General features: G+C 41.3%; 1 protein-coding gene and 1 long non-coding RNA gene across 3 annotated transcripts in view; one reads left to right on the top strand and one right to left on the bottom strand.

Annotated features, from left to right (window-relative positions):
* The window catches only part of gfra4b (GDNF family receptor alpha 4b), a 54,819-nt gene extending 51,409 nt beyond the window's left edge, over positions 1-3,410 (top strand). For both annotated transcript variants that reach the window (XM_086222051.1, XM_086222050.1), the window contains 2 exons: positions 120-295; positions 1,169-3,410. In XM_086222051.1, the coding sequence (XP_086078177.1) occupies positions 120-295; positions 1,169-1,306 (314 nt within the window). In that variant the 3' untranslated portion in view covers positions 1,307-3,410. The remainder of the gene's footprint in view (positions 1-119; positions 296-1,168) is intronic.
* LOC147251396 (uncharacterized) overlaps positions 1-26,389 on the bottom strand; it is a 42,978-nt gene that overhangs the window by 7,999 nt on the left and 8,590 nt on the right. The gene's annotated exons all lie outside the window — the stretch shown is intronic.

The following is a 26,389-nucleotide window of genomic DNA, read 5'->3' as shown; positions in this document are numbered from 1 at the left end:
CCTGTGAAAACCAAACAGTTCTGGCCCAATAAAAGACTATTCTGAACTGGAGGCCTCTGATGGGACTGAATAAAGCCTGATGTGAGGTCTAATAAACCTTTTTCACTGTTGTGTGTCAGGAAATGCTCTCGTGGCATTTGGAAGTGATTCAGATCAGCAGCCCACTCCGAGCCAGTCCAGTACTCCCAGTACTGGCCGCAGCAGCAGCGGCAGCAGGGACAGCAGGAGCAGCACATCCTCGCCAGAAACCATAGAAACTATGCGAAACATTCTGGACACAAACATACCAACGCAGGTGTGTTGTCATTGTCAATGTTTTCCTCACTGGCTTGTTTTCAACAATGACTAACTGTAGAAAAGAAAATATTGCACCAGTTCTGATATAATTTCTAATACAGTTGATATAAAGTAGGGAATAAGGAATTGATCAAATATTTTGTTGAGTAATCATGAAGTACAACGGATCATTTAAATGTTTTTAAATCGTGCAGGGAAGGTCCCAGCTTCTCTCTAACATGCTTGAATAAATTACTTTATCTTTGTCTAGAAATCTATTGTGTTTGAACCACTGACAAACAAAAAGATATTTCATGACGGGAATTTTAAACAGACATCAGTTGAGTTGCAACCCTCCAAACCATTGCTTTTATTGTTATTTAAACATACTTACATATTTCTATTGTGTCTGCTTTAATGGCAATTACACACATTATTTATAATTTAAATATGTGTGTACCCACACACACACACACACACACACATATATCCCATACAAAAGCTGCAACTAATTCTTACTTGTATAACTGGGTAATCAATTCATTCTCCATTAATAAAATACCTTTTTTGAAGCTACAGTATCAATAAGTCTTGTTTTCTGGCCCCCAAAAAAAGAATTGTGTTCAATTTGCATCTCTAATGCGAATCTCAAAGTTGACCAGGTGTGACCAACAACTTTTCAGTTGTTTTTTTGCCTGAGAAATGAGTAATCGTTCATTAGGTGCGCATTTGGAGCCTTGACATATCTGCATTTACCCTGACTCACATATCTGAGATAAACCAGGAGGCTGCTCTTATGCAGACCATCACTTGTAATTCAGTGGACTAACATTATAATATGGAATATCCAAATAAGGAATGGTTGTAAACTGATCTCTCCATCTCCTCCCAGGTCATGGGAAAAGATCTACTTGTAGCCCAGTCTACCCTGCCATCTGACAGCCTCCAAAGCTCTGCTACACCCCTGAGCCTAAGGTTTCCAGCTGTTGTCAGCCTTCTGCTGCTTCATTTGCTCGAAATCGGACTCTAAAAACTGCAGGGGTGGACTCCTTCCTTGAACCAAGCAGATGGGACGATGAGCCAGTGCAGTTCATGAACCGTACGACATACTCCTCTGTCTTAATATGTACAGCGATTTTGTTTTTCTATTTTTGTGTCCAAGTGGTCCAGATCCACTCTCTGGAGACTGATCGAAAACCGAAGTCAATCTGTACATTTGCTGTTGCGATCAACTCATGCCAAAATGAAGTGAACATCATGCTTTTGTTGGACTAACCAAGCTCTCAGCTATCCGGCTGTATTCATTTTTGAGTCCATATGAAAATATAACGCAGATATGTATACAAAGACATGACATATGTCAGTACATGTTAAGAGTTGTGTTATCAGCAAAACCTTGCGCGTGAAATATTGTGACTCGGAGCAACAAAGTGATTGGAGAGCCGCTGATGCACACGGGGCTTTAATACCACTCTCCTCAAGTGACTGCAAGAGGACCATTATTTCAGATCAATACCGGAATAGAGGAGAGAGACAATAGAGCTACATTTTACCCAGACACGGTGGACAAATGCTCTGATTCCAAAATGTCCAACAGCACTATCCAGGAGACGTGAGGCAAAGCCGAATATATGAGGCAAAGCTTGACATGATAATCACACTCTCCATCAAGACTGTTGCCCTTTGTCAAGCTCTCTTACATCACTTTATTTGTTATCGCTAACGCTACCGTAGCTGTTCATTGAAAAGAAGTTCTTGATCTGAAAAGGAGTTTATAAGCAAACACAAGTCCCTGGACTTGAAATAAAAAAAATAGTCAAAAAAAAAATCAGTTACTCTTAATCTTTGGCTGCTGTACTATGTGTTTGTGAGCGTAATGCCCTTTTATTTCTCCTTGTGTACATGAACATTGCTATGAGGGATTCTGAGTTTTTATTGACAGAGCAAAGAGAGTGAACTAGCTTTTTAAGCATCACCAACAGCAGTGAATAGGGAGAGGAAAAAGATTAGACAGACATGAAAGATTCTGTGTTTTCTGTTCTGGGCACATGCCAGTGATTTCTGAAAAAGGACCAGAAGTGCTGCAAATAAAAGTCCTCAGATCACACTGTTTACACATTAGCATTATTTGACCTTTCTTTTTGATATGACAAATGCTTTGACGCCCTGAAAGTGAACACTCATCATCGCTGAATACATGTTTGCCTAAACCAACACTCGCAGGATCTGAAGAAACTCACAGCCATGATTCCCAAACTGGGGTGCAGTAACATCGTAACAAAGTGAGTAGGACAACGTAAGTGGATAGATCAACAACAGCAACAACAAAATCTGTGATATCCTCTGAAACTCCATCAAAACTAAAATAAAACAACTCGCACTTAGCGAAGACCCCTCAGCTACTCTTCTCTGAATGGATCTCACGCCACATACACAACCTAGAGAACCCAGTACAGGCCAGGAAGAGGCAGAATCAAAGTCCAATGCCTCCTGGTCCAGAATAAATAAGGCCCTTTTGCCCCCCACAGTGTTGCCTAACTCAAATATGGATAAAGGTTGAAGCAACATTGGCCCCCGCCCACAAGAGCAGCTGTGGACACAGTACAACATCTGAGGGTTGAGTCTGGCCTGCTGAAACCATTTGCTGCAGGGCTTAAGCCTGATTTATGCTTCTGCGTCGTGGTGACGCCGTACCTACGCCGTCAACGAAGACCCCTACGCCGTAGCCCGACGTGCACCTCCAAAAAATCCTCGACGCGTAGTGACGTGAACGTCAATGGACTGTGATTGGTCCGCTCACACAACATTTCCGGTTCAGCACAACAACACCGCCATTTTAAAATTTTCTGTGGTGAGAGCAACACGCAAAAATAAAAATGGACCAAGCCGAAGAAAGAGTTATCGAGGATGTTCGCAAGTATGACCACCTTTACAACTTCCATTGTTGTCTCTGTCTCTGACCCATGTGCTATGACCGGAAGAAAACTAAGGAATTTGACAAGAGTCCCCCAAAACCATACAAAGATAAAGCCACACCCCTCTAGTGGCTTGGCGGTGAATTACAGAGCAACGCGTTCCCTCGACGCAGAACTATAAATGCACAATGACGACGTAGGTAACGAGTTACCTACGGCGTAGGTAACGAGTTACCTACGGCGTAGGTATGGCGTCGCCACGACGCAGAAGCATAAATCAGGCTTTACACAACCGTGGCTGCAAGAGCTAACAAAACATTAGCAGTGCTAGCCTAGCCGCTAGTGGCCCCCGACCAGCTCAACACCGACCGTGCAGGTGAAATTACATGAGTGAAAAATCACACATGGGATGAGAATTGTGTCACTTGATTAAATAACAGATGGCTAATCAGACTGAATAAAGTCATATCTTCAAATAATAAGCCTACTTTATGTTTGTTATAGCTCCTTTTTGAAACAGACTTAAGAAAAATGGCAAAATGTAATATTTGACTGAGCTTTACAGCGTCAGCCAGCCAACTGACTGATATATTCTTTAAAACAGTCTGGCTCACACAGTGCTTCAATACTACTAATATATTTCTAAGGTGCTTGCCTGAATCAGACATAAAGTTCTTCTAGGCCAATACATTGTCAGTTTTAATTGGTCATTTAGAGACAGGCTAAGCATTCAATAAGACCAAACTAGAGTTTGTAAATGTAATTAAAACTATAACATGGAAATGGATTCCTGGAACTTAATCAGTTACAAAACCTGCTACAAAAGTGTCTGTCGAGTGGAAACAAAAAGTTTCAGGTATTGAAAGTATGCACTACCTAACAACTTTAAATGTTTCTAGGCACGACTTTTTGTCTCCTGCACCCGAACAAACAGCTGCAGCCGTCTGCCAGAATCGACACAAAGAAAAGCTGGAATCAATGCCCAGAGGTCGCATGTGGGATGTACAAGAACAAATGGAGCCATCATCAAAACAGAAAAAAAAAAACCTTTACTGTGAGTGAACAAACTGCAGCAACTGATGTTTAAATCCAAATTAGAATTCAATTCACGCCTCCAGCAAGCTTATATTGTAATACAAGCATGATTTTATTGTGGACTGCAATTCTATAGTTGATTTACTTTTACAGCTTTACATGCACAGTATGAGGTGTTTGCTCTTGCATAAGAAAAATAAATAAACCCCGTGTACTCTTCTCTGCTTTTTTAACAGTTCAACTGCGGCCATTTCATTTCACACATATTGACTGATGAACCATTTGTTCCATTGTGATGGCCACCTTTGAATAGGGCTGGGTGTTGTTCCAAGTTGTTTGATACTGGTACCCCTATCTGTCGTTCCTGAACACTACTTAATAATTTATTTTAAAAATCCATTTTGACAAATTGAAAAGGACATCACACATTATTTTTACAAATCTCTAGTTCTTCACTTGTAGGGCATTTTCACGCACACAGAAGTTTCATAACATAAAAGTATAACTACAAATATAGCAAATATGGTGTAAATGAATTTGCCCGATCAAATGCTTTCACTTTATGTTTCAGCACGTTGGCATTTCTTCCAATCAAAGCAGTTTTACTACCACAACTTGGAGATTTACTACTGTAGTATTGATTTAATATAAAATGGCAAGGCACCATTAAATACTTGCCAGTGTGGCTGGGCGATAAGGAACAAATATCATATGGTAATTATTTCATGGCCGTTTCTCAATCTTAACTTCCGTCACAATCACTTATTTCTTTATTTTGTTTAAGAAAATAATATAATTTAGAGCAATTTCAGGGCCACAGTTTTGCTTAAAATCATGTGGGAGGCTTACATTTGGATCCTTGTCCTTTGCAATAAGAAAACACGTAGAGTAAATGTGTTAATTAACTGATGCACTTTCTGCAAGAGTAAATTATAATACTTTTTCTACTCTTCACGTGAATTTCAAATGACAGGGCAGAAATGGCAAACTTACCCCCTCATACTGATGCTAACGTTACAAGCTAACGTTAATGTCCAAACACTGACTGTGTGTTACCTGACTGAGCTCCAGGTGATTTTATTCATCTGACTTTGATATTCTAAACTTTTCGAGTCTTTCTAGGACTTCCACAACTGATATAGTGCAGCAAAAACGTTAATGCTGACCGTAGTTAATGACAGAAAATACCATGTCCCCTTTCATCAGAACACACGAATGCTACGTTAATATAAGTAGGCTTAACTCCAACTCATCCATGATGCTTTTGTTTAGTTTTCCTTGACTGTGTTGAGAAAGGGGAGGGAAGAGAGCTCCTCATGTTTGCTGTGTTTAGTTTATGTGGGTGTATTTATGCAGGCATGGAACAGAACGGACCAGTTAATTGTGTGATTTGGTTGAGAGGAAAATGCGATGTGTCTGTGCCTAGAACTGCAACAGATACAATGTCCGCAGATGAACTATGTAAATGATCTGTAAGTAGCAGCGGACTGTGACCATTGTTAATAGTCTTATTTTTGTCATTTGCACACTCCTACTTGCTTGTATTTAAGCAATTTGGTCATGTAGCAAAAAAACATGAAGCAGCGTTAGATTCCCCTCCCAGTGTTACGATTATATTTCATCTACATCCTCTATTTTTCCATTTATTGCTGGGCGCAGCTCTTTGAAAATAACCAATTAAAAACACTCAGAATTATGTATGCATTGGAATGCTAATATCATCTATATAAAGTAAAGTCGAGGACAATACACTTGAGATGACGAAGCACCGTCAAGCACTGCTCCGAGACAAATATGAATCAGGTGGATCAAAGTTGTCTTTATGACTCCTTAAGAGTGCCTTCACTCGACATGTGGGGGGCTTAGGATCATAAGTAAGTCAAGGATGTGATAAGTTGTTTGTGATATCACACTATACAAGTTAGTGAGTTAACTCAGAGCTGCACAGCACCACAGGGAGGAACTCTGCTCATTATAATACAAGTGTAGATGAGGGAGCGAGTGCTGTGATGAATGTGAATACTAGGAACATAATCTGCTCAGCTGACTTACACCAGAGTCATCACTCCATGGGTGATGCGTTTTCATTTTCAGTGTGCAACGTTCTGGAAACAAACAAACATAGTTTAGACTCGTTTCTTATGTCTCGTCAGTAGAATTATAACCACAGTGCACATTAAGTTTTCCAAAAAAGAAAACCCCAGAAGAAAAGTGCTAACTCTTAAAATATGCAAACAATGAAGGTGAATTCATGCTTGATAAAACTCACAACCTCCGGCTGTTGCGTAACACGCTGTCCATTCGTCACATCTCATCTCGCCTTGGCCGCAGCGGTTCTCCAATTTTAAACAGCACCTCTCATCAAGTAGGTGACTGTTTATATAAATAAATGCCCAGAGATAAAGAAAATGGTTTATGAATGGAAACAAAATATGATGCAAAAATGCAATTTTAACATGGAAAAGAATGTTAATTACGACTGACAGCACAACTGTTGAGCGTGAAGCTTAATGTGACAGAATGGACAGTGTGTCAGTTAAGTGCAAAGCCAAACATTCATCACAAACTATGTTTTTTAGCATTTCAATGGCAGAGTGAACACACACATTCAATACCGAAGGAAAAAATAACCTCCTTTTTCCCCTCCTGTATCCCAAAGATTCTATTTACATTCTGCTAAATGGCTTTGACAGGGGTGTTTTGAGAGAAACATATCTGCCTGGAATACGTTCAGTAGCAACATTAGCTGCAGTCCAGGAAGTCGTAGGTGTTTCCAAGCGCCACAAAATTCAAGGAAGGTGGTCGGAGTAGGTGGTGGATTGAATGACATGGAAAAAGGATTTTACATCCAACATTGTGGGTTACGTTTAGGCCTGGAAAGCACTTTGGTGGAGAAATAATAACTGATTCTGTCCTGTCGTTGAACTTTTCAATATTTCATCGAGACAAGTTTTTCCTAATGGTATCCAAATGCTTTAGCTTGCCCAAGCACTGTGTCCAAAGTATTAATTAGTCCCAACAACTTTATATTTTAGCAAGAGTAAATTAAATATGTCTAAAGGAAGGAAATATAATAACTTAATTGACTTGTTCCTCCCTGTTTAAAGATAAAACGCAGGGCCTTTAAAGCATAAAGAGCGTCTCTCGGTGATTTTCTGACTGTTTAAGCATTCTCAGGCATCCTTTGTTTAAACACTTATGAGGCAAATTGTTCAGTAATAAAAAATGAAATAGGAAATGTAGCAAGCAAAGATTTTTTGTTAAACTGCCTTCGACAATTGGTGTTAAAATAACAGCAAGCTTTTAAGATGCTATAACTATGTGAAGTGTCATTTATGGAATCATGCCAAAACAATTACATAAAATGTGCTATTTTAAGTTGATCATATTTTCCACAAATATATCATTCAGGCCAGGGACGAATGAAGAAACATGGCTCTGGAATAATGTTATAAAATATTGTAGAGGCAGAATTTGCATCCACAAATGCAGAGCATGTCCTGGCAAATGTATTCATTTCTTATTTGTTCATCCTCTTTATCAGACGGTATCCGTATAAAACTTCATTACTATACCAGAAAACCACATTCCTAAATATTTCCCTTTACTATTTAACAGTGGTAACGTTGGAGAATAATTATAGAAATGTGTGCTCTCATTTATGTAAGAGCACAGGCCAAAAAAAACCTTTTTTCAGCCGACATATCCATCATTTTCACAATGACAAAAGCATCATTTTAATCCACAGGGCTGATTTTTTTGTAAGCCCTCCCACTCACTAAATATTTCATGCTATGATGCTACTATGAACTGATGTTGCGAGGTGTAGGATTTTCAGACATCGATGACAACCTGTGTTGGATCCCATGGGCTTCCCAGAAAATCTGTTTTAATAAGATTTAGCGTCATGCTTTGTCTGTGACGTCAAACAAGTCGGAGTTCTGAAGGGAAGATGGCCCACCACTTATTTATCTCATCAGCACTTGATAGAAGAATTGACTTGAACTGACGTGAAGTAGAATAACCTGGAAAAACAAATGAAGAAATAAGATGTCTTCCTCTGCGGTTATGTTTTCCTTATTCTCTTACGTTGCACCACATGTTTTATCATGCATTAAGACCCATTGTTTGGATTAATTCACCCCCTCTGCTCCCGTCCTTCTATTTAACAGCCTAACCAATTGCGGTTCTCGAACCAATAAACAAACAGGCAACCGATCGATAAGAACACTCAAATGTTGCCCCTGTTGCTACTCATCGTTTAACCAGGAAAACAAACTACAGTGTGACTGAAATATGTCAGGATACACACTGGGACACACATTTATTTTTATTTGAATGCGCAAGAATAATAATGGTACCACTGACAAGTGAAATTCTGTATCAATTTTACATTGTATGTTTGTGTACATAAAGAAGGGACTTCTGGTCTACCAGTTCAAACACTTGAAACTACATTTTATTTTATATTATATATACATATATACACACACACACACACACATATACACACACACACACATACATATACACACACACACACATACATACACACACATACATATATACACACACATACATACATATATACACACACACATACATATGTACACTCACACACATACATACATATGTACACTCACACATACATATGCACACTCACACATACATATGCACACTCACACATATACATACATATATAGCAAAGATGATAGCAAAGATGATAGATAAGTTATAATATGTTTATCATTCATTCACACTTGAGGTGGACAATTGTACGGTGGTGCAGAGCCCCAAGATATTGGAGTAAATATGTATAAGTATTAAAAAGTAAATATGGAAATGTTACCAGTTTTGAAATTACAGGTGCAGTGGGTGTTTATTGTTACAGGTTTATTGTATGAGGTGTTGTTCCTGACACTGTGTACAGCCTCAAGTGCTCATTAGAGAGATGGTCTGCAGAAAGAAAATTGCTTCAGTCTATTTACAATATGGCAAACAAGATATGAATAACAATGTTGACTGTAATATGCAAGGGGAGAGGGAGAAGGAAGTCTTTGTCATAGTGCAGATGACAGTGACGGTGTTTTAACTCATCCTCTACAGAGCGGCTCTCACCACTTTGATTGTCATGGGGGGGGGGGGGGGGGTTACCAACTGGACCTGGGACAATCAGGGTTTAAAACCAGAACCTTCTTGCTGGAGTGACTCCTGTGTCGGAGTCTGTAATCCCCAGGGAGGGTCTTATTTGCTTAGAATGCTTTTAACCAGTGAAAGTGCGTATTAATAAGCTGTCTGAAGGGCATCACTGTGTTTCCCCTGCAAGAGTCGCTTCCTGCTGCTGTCCAGTCCTCAAAGTGATGCAAATCTAATGCAAAGTCAGTTTTACACTGCAATGAGGCATTTATAATCCTCTCTGTGGAAAAAAAAAAAAAGCAGATTTTTAAACTTGAGCGGTAGGAAGAGAGCTCTTTATTTTTTTGTGTTAAGTAGACCTCTGTTGGGCTTAATATTGGGAGTAAACAGATACATGCAGATATACTGTGTGTTTAATGTATTCATGTCTGTTCACATCTGCGTTCTATGGGGGTGTGTCAATTCATGCATGAAGCTCGTAGGCGTACATCTGCAAACATCTGTTTTAGCGGCTGTAATCTGTGTGTCTTTATGTGCATGAGCGCATGTTTATATGGTTTCTCTTTACCAAATATTGTGATACATGTCGGCGCAAATGACACCCGGCTTCGCCAGTCGGAATTAACTAAAGTTAACATGGCTTCGGTGTGCAACTACGCAAAAACAATGTCGGACTCCGTAATTTTCTCTGGCCCGCTGCCCAATTTAGCGAGTGACGACATGTTTAGCCGCATGCGTTCATTCCATCGCTGGATGTCTAGGTGGTGCTTAGATAACAACGTGGCTTACATAGACAATTGGAGCTCCTTCTGGGGAAAGCCTGGTCTGATTCGGAGAGATGGCGTCCATCCTACTTTGGATGGTGCATCTCTCTTATCTAGGAACATAGGCCAATTTATTCGCAATACTAATCCCTGACAAGCAACCAGAGTTTAGACCAGCAGGCAGAGCTGCATTTTAACACGCCCCTCTGCTGGTTCCTTCAGTGTTGTCACCCACCCAGCCTATAGAAACTGTGTCTGCCCCGAGGCTTTATAAGCCTGCACCCAAATCTGGAGGAGTAATTTTTAGCAATTTAGTTCAAATTAAAACCACTGCTCCAGCAAATCAACCCAATACAACTATTAAATGTGGTTTGCTAAATAATCGGTCTCTCCCATCCAAGTCTCTCCTAGTGAGCGATTTAATTACTAATTATCAGATTGGTGTATTAGCACTCACTGAAACCTGGGTGCAGCAAGATGAGTATGTTAGTTTAAATGAATCTTCCCCTCCTGGTTACATTAACTACCATGTACCTCGCACCACTGGCAGAGGAGGAGGAGTAGCCTATCTATCAGTCAAATTTGGTGCTTAACCCTCGACCTAACAGTTCCTATAACTCATTTGAGAGCCTTATTGTCAGCTTTTCCCACCCAGACTGGAAAGCAGAGAAACCACTCTTACGTGCTGTGGTGTACCGTCCTCCTGCACCTTATTCTGAGTTCTTAGAAGAATTCCCTGACTTTCTGTCTAACTTGGCATTGAACTCAGACAAAGTCATTATAGTGGGTGACTTTAACATCCATGTGGACGTCAATGATGATTCTCTGGCCACTGCGTTTAAGTCGCTTCTTGATTCTGTTGGCTTCTGTCAGAGGGTAAACAAACCCACTCACACTTTTAATCACATCCTCGATTTAGTACTCACTTATGGAATAGAAGCTGACCGCATCATAGTTCTTCCTCAGAACCCTGTCTTGTCTGATCACTCCTTAATTACATTTTAATTTACTTTAACAAATTATATCCTACCTGGGAAAAAGTCCCGCTTCAGTAGATGTCTATCTGACACTGCTGTTTCTAGATTTAAGGAGCTTATTCTAGCAGAGCTTGCTGCCACACCTTGTAGTGATATAATGGGCAGTTATGCTGATTTCACCCCCTCGCAGGTAGACTATCTTGTGGACAGCACTGCAGCAGCACTCCTTGGGACACTTGATGCCATAGCTCCCCTGAAGAAGAAGGTTATCAACCAGAAAAGAATAGTTCCCTGGTACAGCCCAGAGCTGCGTGCCTTAAAACAGAAGACCAGACAACTGGAAAGGAAGACACATTCCAGCCAGCACGAGGAAGTCCGCCAAGCCTGGAAGGAGAGTTTATTAATATATAAAAAAGAACTCCGTAATGCCAGAAGCGCTTACTACTCATCCCCGATAGAAAAGAATAAGAACAACCCCAGGTTCCTCTTCAGCACCGTGGGCAGGCTCACCAAGAACCATAGTGCTGTTGAGCCATGCATCCCCCCAACTCTCAGCAGTAACGACTTCCTTTCTTTCTTAAGTGAAAAGATTGTGAATATTAGAACAAAGATTGCCAGTAATGGAGGACAGACTACAGTCCCCATAGAAGCACCTCCCAGACTTGGTGCATACTTGGACAGCTTCTCCCCCATCGACCTGTCAGAATTAACTTCTGCAGTCGGTTCCTCCAAGTCAGCCACTTGTCTGCTGGATCCCATCCCAACAAGCCTCCTTAAGGATGCCTTCCCTCTAGTCAACACTTCTATATTAAATCAAATTAATCTTTCCTTAGTCACAGGTTATGTGCCACAGGCCTTTAAGGTGGCTGTCATCAACCCTTTACTTAAAAAACCTTCTCTTGACCCAGATGTATTAGCCAACTATAGGCCAATATCCAACCTCCCCTACATCTCCAAGATCCTTGAGAAGGTTGTCCTGGAGCAGCTACATGAACATCTGCACAGCAACGAGCTCTTTGAAGCCTTCCAATCTGGATTCAGGGAACACCATAGCACTGAAACAGCACTGGTCAGAGTCTCTAATGATCTTCTTATAGCTTCAGACAGAGGTCTTGTCTCTGTGCTTGTCCTTTTGGACCTCAGTGCTGCATTTGACACCATCGACCACAGCATCCTGCTACAGAGACTAGACCATGACATTGGGATTAAAGGAACTGCCCTAAAATGGTTTAAGTCCTACTTATCTGACAGGTTTCAGTTTGTTAATGTTAATAATGACTATTCGGAGTACAGCAGAGTTACATATGGTGTACCACAGGGTTCAGTTTTAGGACCGATTCTCTTCACTCTTTACATGCTCCCATTAGGTGACATAATCCGGAAGCACTCGATCAACTTCCACTGTTATGCAGATGACACACAACTTTACTGGTCGATGGAGCCAGACGACACAAGCCAGCTTACTCATCTGCAAGACTGCCTGAAAGACATTAAATCCTGGATGTCCTCTAACTTCTTAATGCTCAATTCAGATAAAACTGAGGTAATCATTTTTGGACCTAAACACCACAGGGACGCACTCTTGAATCGGATCTCTACTCTAGATGGCATCACCCTAACTCCGAGTACAACTGCAAGGAACCTTGGGGTCATTTTTGACCATGACCTTTCCTTCAGCTCCCACATAAAGCATGTGACTAGGACCGCCTTCTTCCATCTGCGAAGTATCGCTAAGATTAGGAATATCCTTTCCCAGAGTGATGCTGAAAAACTGGTGCATGCATTTATCACTTCTCGGCTGGACTACTGCAACTCTCTCCTGTCAGGATGTCCTAAATACTCCCTAAAGAGTCTCCAGCTGGTCCAGAACGCTGCAGCGAGGGTTTTGACGGGAGTTAAGAAGAGAGAACACATCTCTCCCACTTTAGCTTCTCTCCACTGGCTTCCTGTAGGATCTAGAATCGACTTAAAAATCCTTCTGCTGACTTATAAGGCTCTCAATGATAAAGCTCCATCCTATTTGAAAGAGCTCATTAGTCCCTACTGTCCGACCAGAGCACTCTGCTCCCAGAATGCAGGTCTTTTAGTGATTCCCAGTATCAATAAAAACAGACTGGGAAGTAGAGCCTTTAGTTACCGGGCTCCTCTACTGTGGAACCAGCTCTCTCCATGGGTCAGAGAGGCAGACACTTTAACTACGTTTAAGTCCAGGCTTAAGACCTTCCTCTATGACAGAGCCTTCAGTTAGGACTGGTTCAGGTAGCTCTGAACCATTGATAGTTATGCTGCTACAGGCTTAGACTGCTGGGGGACCCATCAGGTTACATGGAACCCTTCCCTCCTCTCCTCTCCTCTCCCCCTCTCTCCTCCCTGCACATTTTTGGAACTGTCACTACCACTACTTTTTGCACTTTGTAGTTTGGCCTTGGTGTCTCGCAGTCTCTCTGTGTTTCCACAGATCCACCAGAGCCCCAACCGCCGCCTGCATTGCCCCCCCCCCCTTATTCCCTACTGTTACACCGGCCTGCGCTCCCCTTCCATGAACCAGTCTGCCATCCAGTCCCCCATCAAGCTGGCTTGCTCTCCCTGCCTCCCCTACCAGAAGCTTCCTTCTTCAGCTGTTATTAACATTTCCGTGTTTCTCACATTCTGCATTGTAAACTGTTTTCTTGTCTGTAGCAACATCTACTGCACGTCTGTCCCTCCTGGTGAGGGATCCCTCCTCTGTTGCTCACCCTGAGGTTTCTCAGATTTTTCCCTGTTAAAAGGGTTTTCTATGGAGTTTTTCCTCAGTCGATGTGAGGGTCTAAGGGCAGAGGATGTTGTTATGATGCCATGTGAAGCCCTTTGAGACAAACTGTTTGTGAAAACGGGCTATACAATTAAAATTGCCTTGCCTTGCCTTCTCGCAGGAAGAAGATTCATGTTCATGTGTGTGTAAATGTGTTTTGAGTTTACATGTGAGCACTTGCACATAGAGGCTTTGGTCTCGTTCTTTCTCCTGAATTCTTGTTACTGCTTCCAGCATCAGCACAGCAGAAGACACCGTCATGTCAGCGTGAGCAGGGAAGCAGCTGGACAGTAATGACTGTCAATCCTTCACTGGCCTTTACCCCTATGGGCCTCGGCTTCAGCCTCGTGGGAGCCCACTAGATTGCTCGATACTTGAAATTGTCCCTGTGGAGGCAATTTTCCGGACAAATGCCCCTCCTCCAGAGGCACTTTCACAATTACTACCTCAGTATTTCATGGGGAGCCTGTTGACAGAGTGGTAGGACTCAAGAGTCATGGCAACATGTAAACCTGATGTCCAGCCTCAGTATTGAGACATGAGGCGGAATGGAAGGATGTGCAGCTTCTTTTCTTTTCTTTTCTTTTTATTTAACCATAACTGAGACCTATCCTAACTGGTTTAGGAAGTTTCCTGCAAGAAATCACGGGCTGTTTAAGGGTGGCCCATATTTTCTGTGTTTGTTGTTAGGAAATACCAAAAAGAAGGAAAGAAGGAATGGAACAATCAGCTAATGTAACTGAAAAAATGAATGAAATGTACAGGTGCAGGGAAAACAAGTGGTGCAGACCGACATGAGAAACCCAACCAATGAGAAACAGGTGGGAGAGCATGAGGGCTGGGAAGGAGCTGACTGAGGGAGAAACAACAGGAACAAGCCTGTTGCTGATGAAGACTGATTAATAAATTAGATGCAGGTGAGCGCACACTCTGGAGGGAAAAAGACAAAGACAGGAAGTAAAGATGATTGATTGTGGTGTCAAAATAAAACAGGAACAAACTAAGACCAGGTTCGATCAAAGTCAAGACAGGAGAATACCCATTACTGCACAAAGGAAAAGAGGGAATACAAAGTGTAAAACTCAAAGAGTTCAGAGAGAGACTGATCAACTGTCTCTCACCTCGAAATTGCTGCCTGTTCTCCTGCCGATCAATAGCAGAGATAAACAGATAAAAAATATGCAGTACTGTCTAGTACAGTTACTATTAAACCAAGAAATTATGTACAGTAGAATCTGTGAGTACAGGCACAGCCCTTGAACCCTCCAGCTACATGAACACACATGTAGAACTGATGCGCAGCACGCCAACTATCAATAAAACTGGCTACACCACACAGAGGGTTGTTGGTATGTATGAGGCACCAAACCAGAACCAGCAAAAAAAAAAAAAAAAAAAAAACTGAACCAAAATTGCAAAAGGAAACTAATGTATGCAAGAGAGGTTGAAGGGTTGTGTGAGAGAACTGAGCGGAGCGAAAGGTCCCAAGAATTTGTTTCCAGATTCTCTTTTTGAAGTCTTTAACTGGCTTAAAGCAACAACAACCACTGGAATGTTCAGTTCTCTCTCTTTTGCTAAATGTGAAGACCTACGCTGTTCTACTGGATCACGTACCATACCAGTGAGGGTTTATGTAAAGTTGATCTAAATGCACCATATTTTTGAACTTGTGTTAAGATACTGAAATGGTCCATAAGGAGAAGATGCAAAAATGCGAAAAATGTTCCACTCTCTTTTTTTTTGTCTTTGGTTATTTATTCAATAAACCTGCATTTGCATAAAGGAAGCAGAAACTTGAAAAAATATCCCTTTGAACAAACACAAAATGTGTGATTAATGTGTGATTAACAATAGATAATGAAGGTCTGTTCTCTGGTACCCTACTATTATAATCCTTGTCGTGTAGGAAGTTCTTACCAACAGTTATTTCCTTTCAATTCAGTCTCCATTTGTTCCAACTCTCACTTCTGTTTTGTTCTTAAGCACGTACGCGTGGTTGAACCTGTGGCATCAAACTATCGCTCCACCTTACTTAGGTTTTCTTTCCATATTACTCTTAAATGAAGATTTCTGCAGCAGGCAACATTTCAATTTCCAAACAACGCTCCTGTTCCAGAGCATTTCTGTCTGCATTTCCGCTCCACTGGTAAATGAGACATTCTGAAGTCAACAGGCTGGTGGGTTGAATGTATAGGGATGTCGGTTCACATCCACCTCTCTTAACATCCCTGCCCTCACTAAGTCACTCTCAATGTTTTGCAGCCATTCAGACTAGAACAAACAGCAATTTGCCTGGAGGGAAAGTCTCCACATGGGCAAAGATTTGAGCTGGAGGTTGGCATGTTGTCCTGCTGTCTCTCCCTGTCTGGCAGACATCCACCAACTGCTGAACAACTTTTCAACAGCTTTAATCCCAGATGTAAGTCAAGCTAACACCTGCCCAATGGTAACACATCACTTGATCCAGTCAGCCTTGATCAAACCTCCTTTGCAAGTCTTCCTCTCCAACTTCACACAAAACAACACAAGGAGTGAAATCCTCTTGCCATTTCACGCAGTCCTTCATGTTATTCATCATTTCTTAGAGCCTGAATGTTGACGCGCTGGTACAACTGGATTTCAAAAGATGAATTTCTTTATGTAACTTAAAACTTTTACCATCAAATGTAAGCCATTATGTAAAGCGGTCCCCACCATGAGTTTCTGATTTTTGTCATGGAGCTACAAGGAACTTTTAGGAGTTGAAAATCCAGACAACAATCATGTGAACTAGGCATGACAAGGCTTTATATACCCTTGGAACCGGTGTCAACCTAACCACAGTGACCAGCTCGAGCATGACTGATCGCTAGAAAAAGAAGTTAAAATGCATGTGAAAAGATGGAAATTGTCATAGTAAAAACAGAATAAAATCTGTATTGTGAGTTCAAATGAAATCTTTCTACACTGGTGATACCTAAACCAGTACTCACCCGCGCACACACTGATGTGGAGGCCTCCATGCAAGTTGCCAAACCCATAAAGAGCAACTGGGAGAATAGGTGGAGGTGTTCAAAACCACAAAAAAAATAAATAAATACTGCGAATAGGAAATTATCAATCAATAATGATACATCAACCAGCAGAGGATGTGTTGTTGAATGTTCACCATTCCAGTCACTCTGTCAGCAGCAACAAACTCATGCACCTCTTCAGTCTCTGCTTTTCTTTTTAGTGTCTCATTACTTATTTGCAATTGCTCACTCCTCAACATGTGAAACAAAATAACTGAGAGAGACATGTCTGGTTTCCCTACACGCAACAGCTGATTTTGGAGACTTTGACCTGAGCCTACACTGCCCCCTAATGCTTTGGATAAGTAATGCAATAGTATTTCAAATAGATACACAACCACCCATCATACTTGATTTTCACAAAAGCACTTACAGCATAGCTCATGAATTAAGGTCATCTTTTAAGAAAAGGATGCTTCCAAGTTCTTGAAAAAAATGAGCAAATTTGAAATGAAAATTTCAACTGCTTCTCAAGTGTGTCGTTATAAATTGGAGCTCTTTTGTTTTGTTTACTGTTGTCTGAACTCATCAGTAAAACATTTGTCATATTTTCTTTTTCTGCTGCAGCCCTAAAATATTTATCTTTTACTTCAATGCCTGTATGCTTTCTTTCAGAGCAGCAAATTCTTACAGAAAAAAAAGCCTCAATGGAAACAAAAAAAGAGATAGATAGAGACATATATTCAGTTTTACATATCGGACAAAAGACAGGCGTTAAAAAGGGGACAGGAACATCTCAACTGTTCTGAGCCATAAAAGAGTCTTTTGCCGAATAAAAGTACCTTGATCCCAGTTCTTCTTGTCATCTTATTAGTACCGCCTGGCTGCCTTGGGACTGCTCAACCAGAAAATATGTCACCTATCTGTGTCATAATGTCCCCTTTATGTGAAGCTCACAGTTCATGTCCCAGTCTCACTGTGGTCCATTATCCTGTTCAAACTAGACTGCCGAAGACAGGGCAGTGAAGTCTCCAGCAGGGCCAACAAAATCCAGGGTCACTCATTACCTAATTGTTGCTCATTAACTCCTGCACCTGCGACCTCTGAAGAACACTGTTCTTTATCAGGAGCTGCACATTAAACATGATTCACACGATGCCTGGTGGCCCTCAGAGCTGTGGCGGTGCGTCTCAGACCCCAGCTGACCGCTAACATGGAGCTGTGCCATTACATGCTTTGTTTTTTAATGCGCATACTTGGTGACTGCTAAAATAATGCGAAGAAAAACAATTAGCTCAATATATTCTGAGCGTAACCAGTCCAAAAAAAAAAAAGATATACTAAAAAAAAAAAAAATCACATATAATGTTTTAGGGAACTAATGATCAGCTTAGATCAGAAAAAGGCTTGAGTGCTTCCAATTCCATATGACTGACAAGAACTTGCGACTTTATTAAATAAGTTGTTACAAAAGTGTATGACTTAAAAATAATAGTGCTTGCACACATGGGACAATTAAGCAACTCATTGCTTATTGTGGGCTGCACGGTGGTGCAGTGGTCAGCACTGTGGCCTCACAGCAAGAAGGTTCGGGGTTTGAGTCCTGGCTCGGGCACGGGATCTTTCTGTGTGGAGTCTGCATGTTCTCCCCGTGTCTGCATGGGTTCTCTCCGGGTACTCCGGCTTCCTCCCACAGTCCAAAAACATGCAATTGGGGACGAGGCTGATTGATACTCTAAATTGACCGTAGGTATGAATGTGAGTGTGAATGGTTGTTCGTCTCTGTATGTTGGCCCTGCGATGGACTGGTGACCTGTCCAGGGTGAACCCCGCCTCTCACCCGTTGACGCTGGGATAGGCTCCAGCCCCCTCACAACCCTTAATGTGTAGGAATAAGCGGAAGATGACGACGATTGCTTATTGTGACATTTTGATTTGTCAATTGAATATGGTCCACTGACTTTTCATTAACAGTTTATTACGGTCATCAAATGTCCATACAGTATGTGAAAATGGACGTTCTGATTGGTTTACTGCAATTTCATTTTTATTCAATAACTGAGGGGGGGGGGGGTTTATAATACTATTGTGGAATTATATTTGCATGTCATTGTCTTTTTTCATAATGTCCCTGTGGATTTCCATAAATTTAAGCTAAAATGTTTTATAATGTTGCTTTCAAACAAGTTACGCTTGAGAGCTGTGTTTCCTCTAACTGAATATAAATCTTCTCCAAAGTCCAAAGATCACGGTCTGTTTACTTGTTAAGCTTCAGACAACCACAGCTTGTGTTCCATCTGTCCACATCAGTGCTCATAACTGTGTGCTGCTGTCAGAATGCTAGTGGAGGCAGCTTGTATGAAATGGCACAAGACACAAGTTTTATAGTGTAGCTACAACACTGCGAGTGAGCTGCAGCAAGTACAGTGGCTGACAGTGTCATCCATACCTACTTATGGCTGACATGCAAACTGAAGAGGGTCTAAGACTCTAGAGCAAAGCAGAGTTAAATGGAATGTCTTTACTGGTTCAAAACATGGAGTTTTCCATAGCACCGGTATTCTTTCCTGCATCGGAATCGGGTGGATACATTCGATGCAAATTCAGGATGCTTTTCTGGAAATCATTTACAATAAAACAAGCAACCGGATATGCAGGTAAACTCCTCAGTAACAATTCAAGAGAAAACACGCGCGTACGACCTTAACATCCAAGAAGGCACATCATTTCTTCCTCACTTGGAGGGTTGTGCTCAGTGCTGCCACCACTGGCCAGAAGCTTTATTTCAACAACACTGATGCAAGAACATGGTCTGCCACTATAACTAAGAGGATTTTCTCAAAAGATGATTCCTGAAGCAGAGCTATGCATGTGGGTTTTGATCTAATTACAAAGCTTAATATCAGCTACTGCAAAGAACACTTGGTTTTACAAGCATGCAACAATAATTGGCATTTCTTTTGATCACTTTTTTTTTGTTTGTTTTTTTGGAAAGTGTTTCCTAAAATTCCTCCAAGCCAAAACCAAGATGATACAACATTAAAGGATGTGATTCTGGTGAGAGGAGTAGAGCTCAGTTTCAACACTGAAGCATTCAGAAACCTCTTTCTGTTCTCTCTCTCTCTCTCTCATTGGGATTAAGCATCCCAGTGCTTCCCTTCCCACCCTCTATCACGTCCTCAGTCTTGAATGGACTAATGATTAAGCTGCTGTGAAGCAGGAAATCAGCACCATGAACACATTGTCATCAAACGTACATGGAAGATGAATATAACACTCACTCCAACCACATCTTAAAACATGTTCGCACACACATTCATATCTTGGCATAGGCTGCTATCAACATATTCAAGCCTGTTTCTGACCGCATGGCCTTTCCCCAGGAACTGGGAACTACTTTTGTTTCAACTGTGGTAGCCAGTGTCTAAATTTCCATCCATCCATCCATTTTCTTCTGCTTATCCTGTTAAGGGTCGTGGGGGGGGGGGGGGGGGGGCTGGAGCCTATCCAAGCGGCTTTCGGGGGAGAGGCGGGGTTCACCCTGGACAGGTCACCAGTCCATCACAGGGCCAACACAAAGAGACAAACAACCATTCACACTCACATTCATCCCTACGGTCAATTTAGAGTATCAATCAGCCTCGTCCCCTCTTGATGTCTTTGGACTGTGGGAGGAAGCTGGAGTACCAGAGAGAACCCACACAGAACAGGGAGAACATGGAGACTCACACAGAAAGATCCTGTGCCAAAGCTGGGACTCGAACCCTTCCTGCTGTGAGGCAACAGTGCTGACCACTGCACCACTGTGCTGCCCATGTCTAAATTTAGTTGTGGTGATATTATTTTAACGCCCAAAAGGTTCAGTACTTTCTGAAGTTTCAGGGACTATGTGGGCTGGTTGTCTGTCCACTGTTTGAAAAAGTCAAACAGATATATTACAGATACATCATAGAGGTGAATAAGAAGAAAGCCTACAGCCACTAGACGGGCAATAAGGTGAAGAACTTACGAGAAGTTCATGCTGAAAATGGCATTTGGAATCATGAGGAATTGTAGAGATTGTTGATATGTCATTGGACTAATTTGCATAATCTTAGCAGGACAACGACAAGACAACAACAGGCTGTGAGACTAAAATCCAAGTAAATTTCAAAAACCTCCAACTCTTACAGCAAGCCTGAGTTATTGACCGTTACAAGAGATGCACAATAAGCCACCTGTGCTTTCTGCCTGTAAGACTAAATTGAGGGTAAAAAGTCTGAGTCTTGCAAAGGATCTGTATTATACTGGTTTCACTGCACCAGTGAACTCACATGACTTATTCCTCAACTATGTCTTGAAAGACTTCACCGCCAATCAATTACATAATGAGTGCGCTCATCATCATGTGACAGGACAATGCCAAGTCTTTTCAACCGCGCCAGACAGATCAAATGAAAATCTGTCCCTCTATATACTGTATCTCCTCTGGTATGGTTGCCTGATTAGATTACTGCACATAAATCAGGCAGGGAAACTTGCTCTGAATATATCCAGCTGGGTAAAGAAAGGAAGGTTGAAATGTTTGTTCAGAATGAGATGTGTAATGGACGGAGCTGATTAAAGGAGGCTGCAGAAGCGGACACGACTGCACAATTAGTCTTAATCCTTGCAATATATCATCAGATTATATACCATTACTACAGACATGGAATACCTTACTTAGTTCCAAAAATTATGATGGATAATAGACTGTTATATCATGTGAGTTTATGTCACAGTGTGTTTCAGCACAGTAGCGATTTTATTACCTGTATTTAGCGCACGCTTGCATATTATTAGCACGTCAGAATTTGTGAAACTGAATAGATAAAAGCAGCAAGAGGCAGATTTTAGAAAAATGTGATCGAGGGGCAGAAGTTGTGTAACGATTAATTCTAAAAAAGTTAAATTGGTTAACAGTAGTCGCCTATTCATGGAAGAAGAAGAATATGCACTATGCAAACATAGGGGAAAATGTTGTAGAATAAGGTTTTTGTCACATCACATGATCATTCTGTGAGCGTATACTCAGAAATATTCAGTTAATTTTATAATGGATGGTGGTTTCTCCCCCAAAAATAATATAGCACTGTGTTTAAATCAGTCCAGCGTGCACCAACGGTTTTCAAAGTGTGAGGCAGGTCATCCTTAGGGGGCTTGAAGTGAAAGAATATTAGCTCATAAAAGAACATCATGTAGAACAGCACAAATATGTGTTTTGGTTAAAGACACGGGTGGTTTAGAGGTAAGAAACTGTAATTTTGGGGCCATTTTACTGTTTTTCCTACTTTCCAAGTGTCAGAAACTAATAAATGAATCTCCAAATCCCTGACACCCTCTGAGATTTGAGAGGACGACTACTTGCAGACTCAACGACTACTTGCAGACTCAACAGTCAGTCAATTAGGAGCAGAGAATAAAATACAATCCAGGAGAGTTGAGTTATTTTGACTTGGGGTTGTATGAGACACCAAAGCCCAGTCAGTGTAGATGATGGTCAGCTTTTCCTCTGTCGGGGAATCAGCCTGATGCAGCAGCAGGAGGCAGAGGAAGCCGCTGTGGTACAAGTACCAGCACAAACACACCTTTTAGCCACCGACAAGTCCACCCATCGAAAGAATAAATGCTCCTTTACCTGCCTGCTACACTTGCATTCCTGCTGCAGCCATTTTCTTAAGGGACTGCATTCTTCAATCGCACAACCTCCATATTCTTACTCATTGCTGCTGTTAGAGTTATGGGTATTTAGAAACTTTTGAAATCATTTTCTCATACCGCTAAAGATGTTTGTTATGCAATTACAGTAAGTCATTAAATGATTGTGAATAATTATACAAACCATATTTTGAATGTGGACGAGTAATAGGAGAGGGATTTTGAAAAGACTGAAAACTGGAGCAAGTGTGCCCGAGAAGAAAATTGGCGCACACACACACACACACACACACACACACACACACACACACACACACACACTGAAAAATAGACATTTGCAATGGAAATCCAATTCTCTCTGTTGCATATGATGTTTGTCTGAGGAAGCTGACACAATGGGTGAGAGATTACACATGCGGGTAGATGATTGCTATAAATTTTAGTGAGGAATGCATATGAGAAAAGCACCTGAAGATATGATGTACCACATCTACTGCTATTCACGTTCCTGAGTTTTTATTTTTGTTCAGAATACATGACTGAATTTTTTTACTAAACCCCAGAGGAAAATGACGGTGTTCCAGTAGCAACTTAGCACATCATCAATCACCAGCTGGAACTTTTAAGAAATCTAAGAATTTAGTTTCGTCATTTGTTTGATTTAATGGGCTATTTCAATGCAGACTGTGGCTCTGCTGAGAAGTTCCTGCTTGAGAGACTTACAAACGTGTGCGTCGACGCAATTTCTTTTCTTTGCATTGTTATAGTGCAACAGAAAATCAAGTACAAGTTTTGAGCACAAGCGTACTCTACTCAGACTTGAATACTGGGGCTCTTTAGGACTGTCTGCACAGTTTAGCATGATAATCAAGTCGTAAAGGTCTGATAGGACAGTTACATTTAAATACCAGAGACTCAACAGGAGTTCAAAGCTGTCTCCTCACACTGTTTCCTCCCTGCCTCTTTGTCTCTGCACTCCCAAAACCCCACCTTCCTTATTGCCTTTTGCCCATAAGTTAGCTCCACTGTGATTGGCAGAGAGAACATTAAGGTGTTATTCATTGGTAGTGACTCACTCCCATCTACCTGTGGGCCAGCCTGCACCACCACTCATGCAGCAACACACAAGGACTGCATTATCCACTCACTCTACAGATTTTTCTCTCTTTGGGGCCAAATCAGGAGTGTTCCATATTTGTAGATGCACTTCAAGAAAACTGCCTGATGAGGACAAAAAAGCCAGCCGAGGAGATGTCAGGAGTCACGACGAATCGTTTTGCCGAAGGTAAGGTTGAGGCCAATCGTATCAATAAAAGAAAAGAATCTAAATATTGATGATGGTTTGGTTGGTGCACCAGATACATATGACCATGTGTTATTACGTGCAATTTTTTTACTTGAACAGGATGCGATAAATATTGGGATCTAGATATTTATGTTGATGCATTTTTTTAAAATTATGTTTACAATGAAAACTACCAGTTGTAGATGCAATGACCTTCCTGAGCAGAGGTCACTGCGTGGTTTTGGGCAGATAAGTGTGGAATTCTATTTCCAGACATGATCAACATAGAAGGGAATTATTGCAGTTGAAGTAAAACATGTTTGACATTGAAACATGTGTCAAAATGACAAATTGGTTAATGAAGTTCAGTTATATCCAAGACATTGAATAAAGCAATTTTTAAAAATACAAATATTTGTTTGCCCTGACCGTGAATACAAAGAATCAGTAGAAATTTTGTCATGTATCTCAATAACAGTAAGATTTATGCAGTTGAAATGTGTCAAAATTCTATACAGCACACTTTGTGAATCCAGTGGCAAATATGGAATAATTCTAAATGGGCTAATAAATGAAGAAATAATAATAATAACAAAATAGAAACAATGACAAAGTGGAGGAAATTGAGGAAAAAAAATGACTGAAATAGACTAAAGACTAAAACACATGCAAAAAAGATGGTAGCTAAGGCTGATTCTTAGACACAGTGAGCTGTGGACGCGCAGTACTTCTGTTTATACAGAGTTCACATAGAGTCTGCGTTCCACACCTGTGAGCAGAAGATCAGTGCTTTCCAGGAAAAACTTAACTGATTATTGATTTAAACAAGTTAATTAGATTCTCCTACACCCACTGATGACCATAAGCATCTCAGCAGATTTTAACAAGTATCATCAAGAGGAAAAGACTTGGTTACTTTTATAATCAACGAGGCAAACATCATTCCTCAGGTGTTCTATGCGAGCGTGTCTCCACGTTCTGCCCTGCGTGTTTGCAGAACTGGATTAATGTTTCACAGTATGACAGCTCAACAAACTCAGTGTGCTCTCGCAATGGACCTGCTGACCACAGGACATTAGTTTATTAATGCAGCAAATCATTGCTCTGGTTGTGATGCTGTGGTCACTGTTTGACCAAAACAGGTGATTAAAGTCCATGCTACTGTACAGAGAGGCGGCGGACGAATTCAGGGAAAAACCTGAATAAATGAGGACAAGCTAAAGAGATGCTTTGAGAATGTGATGGTGCAATTATGGCACTGATATTTGATGAATCATTACGCTGATCTAGTTGATCTTGATTGGATAAAGATGGCAAGAGGATACCGTCCATTTCATTGTTGAGGCTCCTTGGTTGCTCCAGGTGTGAAGCCTGCAGAACATAAAAGGCCAATGCTGTTATGCGACAGGTCACACTTCAGACCACTGGCAGGCCATCATAAATCACATGCCAGGGTGACAGGCTCGTATTGTGTGTTCTCTGAAAACAAGCCATCAAGTTGTGTGGTTTTTTTTCCCCCTCATCTTGTCACTTGTCTGTGTGAATGGGACAGAACTGGGTCCTGTTCAGACCTGATATTAACATGCAGGTCCCCGATGATCTGGTCAGTAGAGGACAGCTTCAAGTATAGGTGAGAACACACCCAGTCTGAGGAGGGTCTGGGCGACACGTGGCCACATTCTTGTGTCTGTGTGAATACAAATGTGACCTAGGACACCACATCAACTGCACTAAACTGCAAACAGTGTCATGTACCACAAACGTGAGAAATCCCTGTGTGTCTGTCTGTTTGTGACCTAACTTGCTCAACAACCATTCATGCAATCAATGTCGAACCTGGCAGGTCTACTGCTGGTCCCTTGAGGAGTTGTGGTGCCAAGTTTGAAGTCTGAGATGATAGTCAGAATGACTGATAGCAAAGGGGAGTGCTCACAAATGATGTGTGAAACAAGTGTGTCAATCAGTCAGAATCAGCTCACATATCTGTTTGAGACTGTGCTACCAATCATATCGTTTATGGTGCCATCTTTCCATCGGGATACAAGGTTTATTGTAAACAAGTTCTGTCTCTGGCTGAAGACAAGGGGGAGGCGCAAGTTCAACCCACGACTGCAAATACAGTTGAATCCCACACGGTCGACAAAGCGTGCGCATACATTTGAAAACAGTGCCCACATGAATTTGTTCTCCAATGATTGTGTCCACCTTCCTGGGTGAACACAGAATTATTCTGACGATAGCATTTTCATCTCCACAAGACTGCATCTCGCTGGTTAAAAACAACTGAAGTAATGACTGTTATTTGCACAAAGAGAGGAGAAATGAGATCAGACGGCAGTTGGCCACTTGAGATGAATGTTTGGATGCATTCTAATATCAGGTGTGTGTGTGTTAACATAAGAAACTACTCACACAATTCATGACTTGATCAGTAAAGATGCCTGTCAGGTGTGACCAGACACCAGTGATTCGAGGGTCACGTGTGTCTTTTCAGAAGAGTCTTGGACGTGGTGAATTAGCTCTTTAGCCCTTTCAGTGCTA

Source organism: Aulostomus chinensis, chromosome 13, assembly GCF_037954235.1.
Source record: "Aulostomus chinensis isolate RoL2024-O1b breed Wild chromosome 13, RoL_Achi_v1.0, whole genome shotgun sequence".
NCBI classification, from domain to species: domain Eukaryota; kingdom Metazoa; phylum Chordata; class Actinopteri; order Syngnathiformes; family Aulostomidae; genus Aulostomus; species Aulostomus chinensis.
The sequence above is the reverse complement of the archived record's forward strand: the minus strand, read 5'-3'. Positions and strand labels throughout refer to the sequence as shown.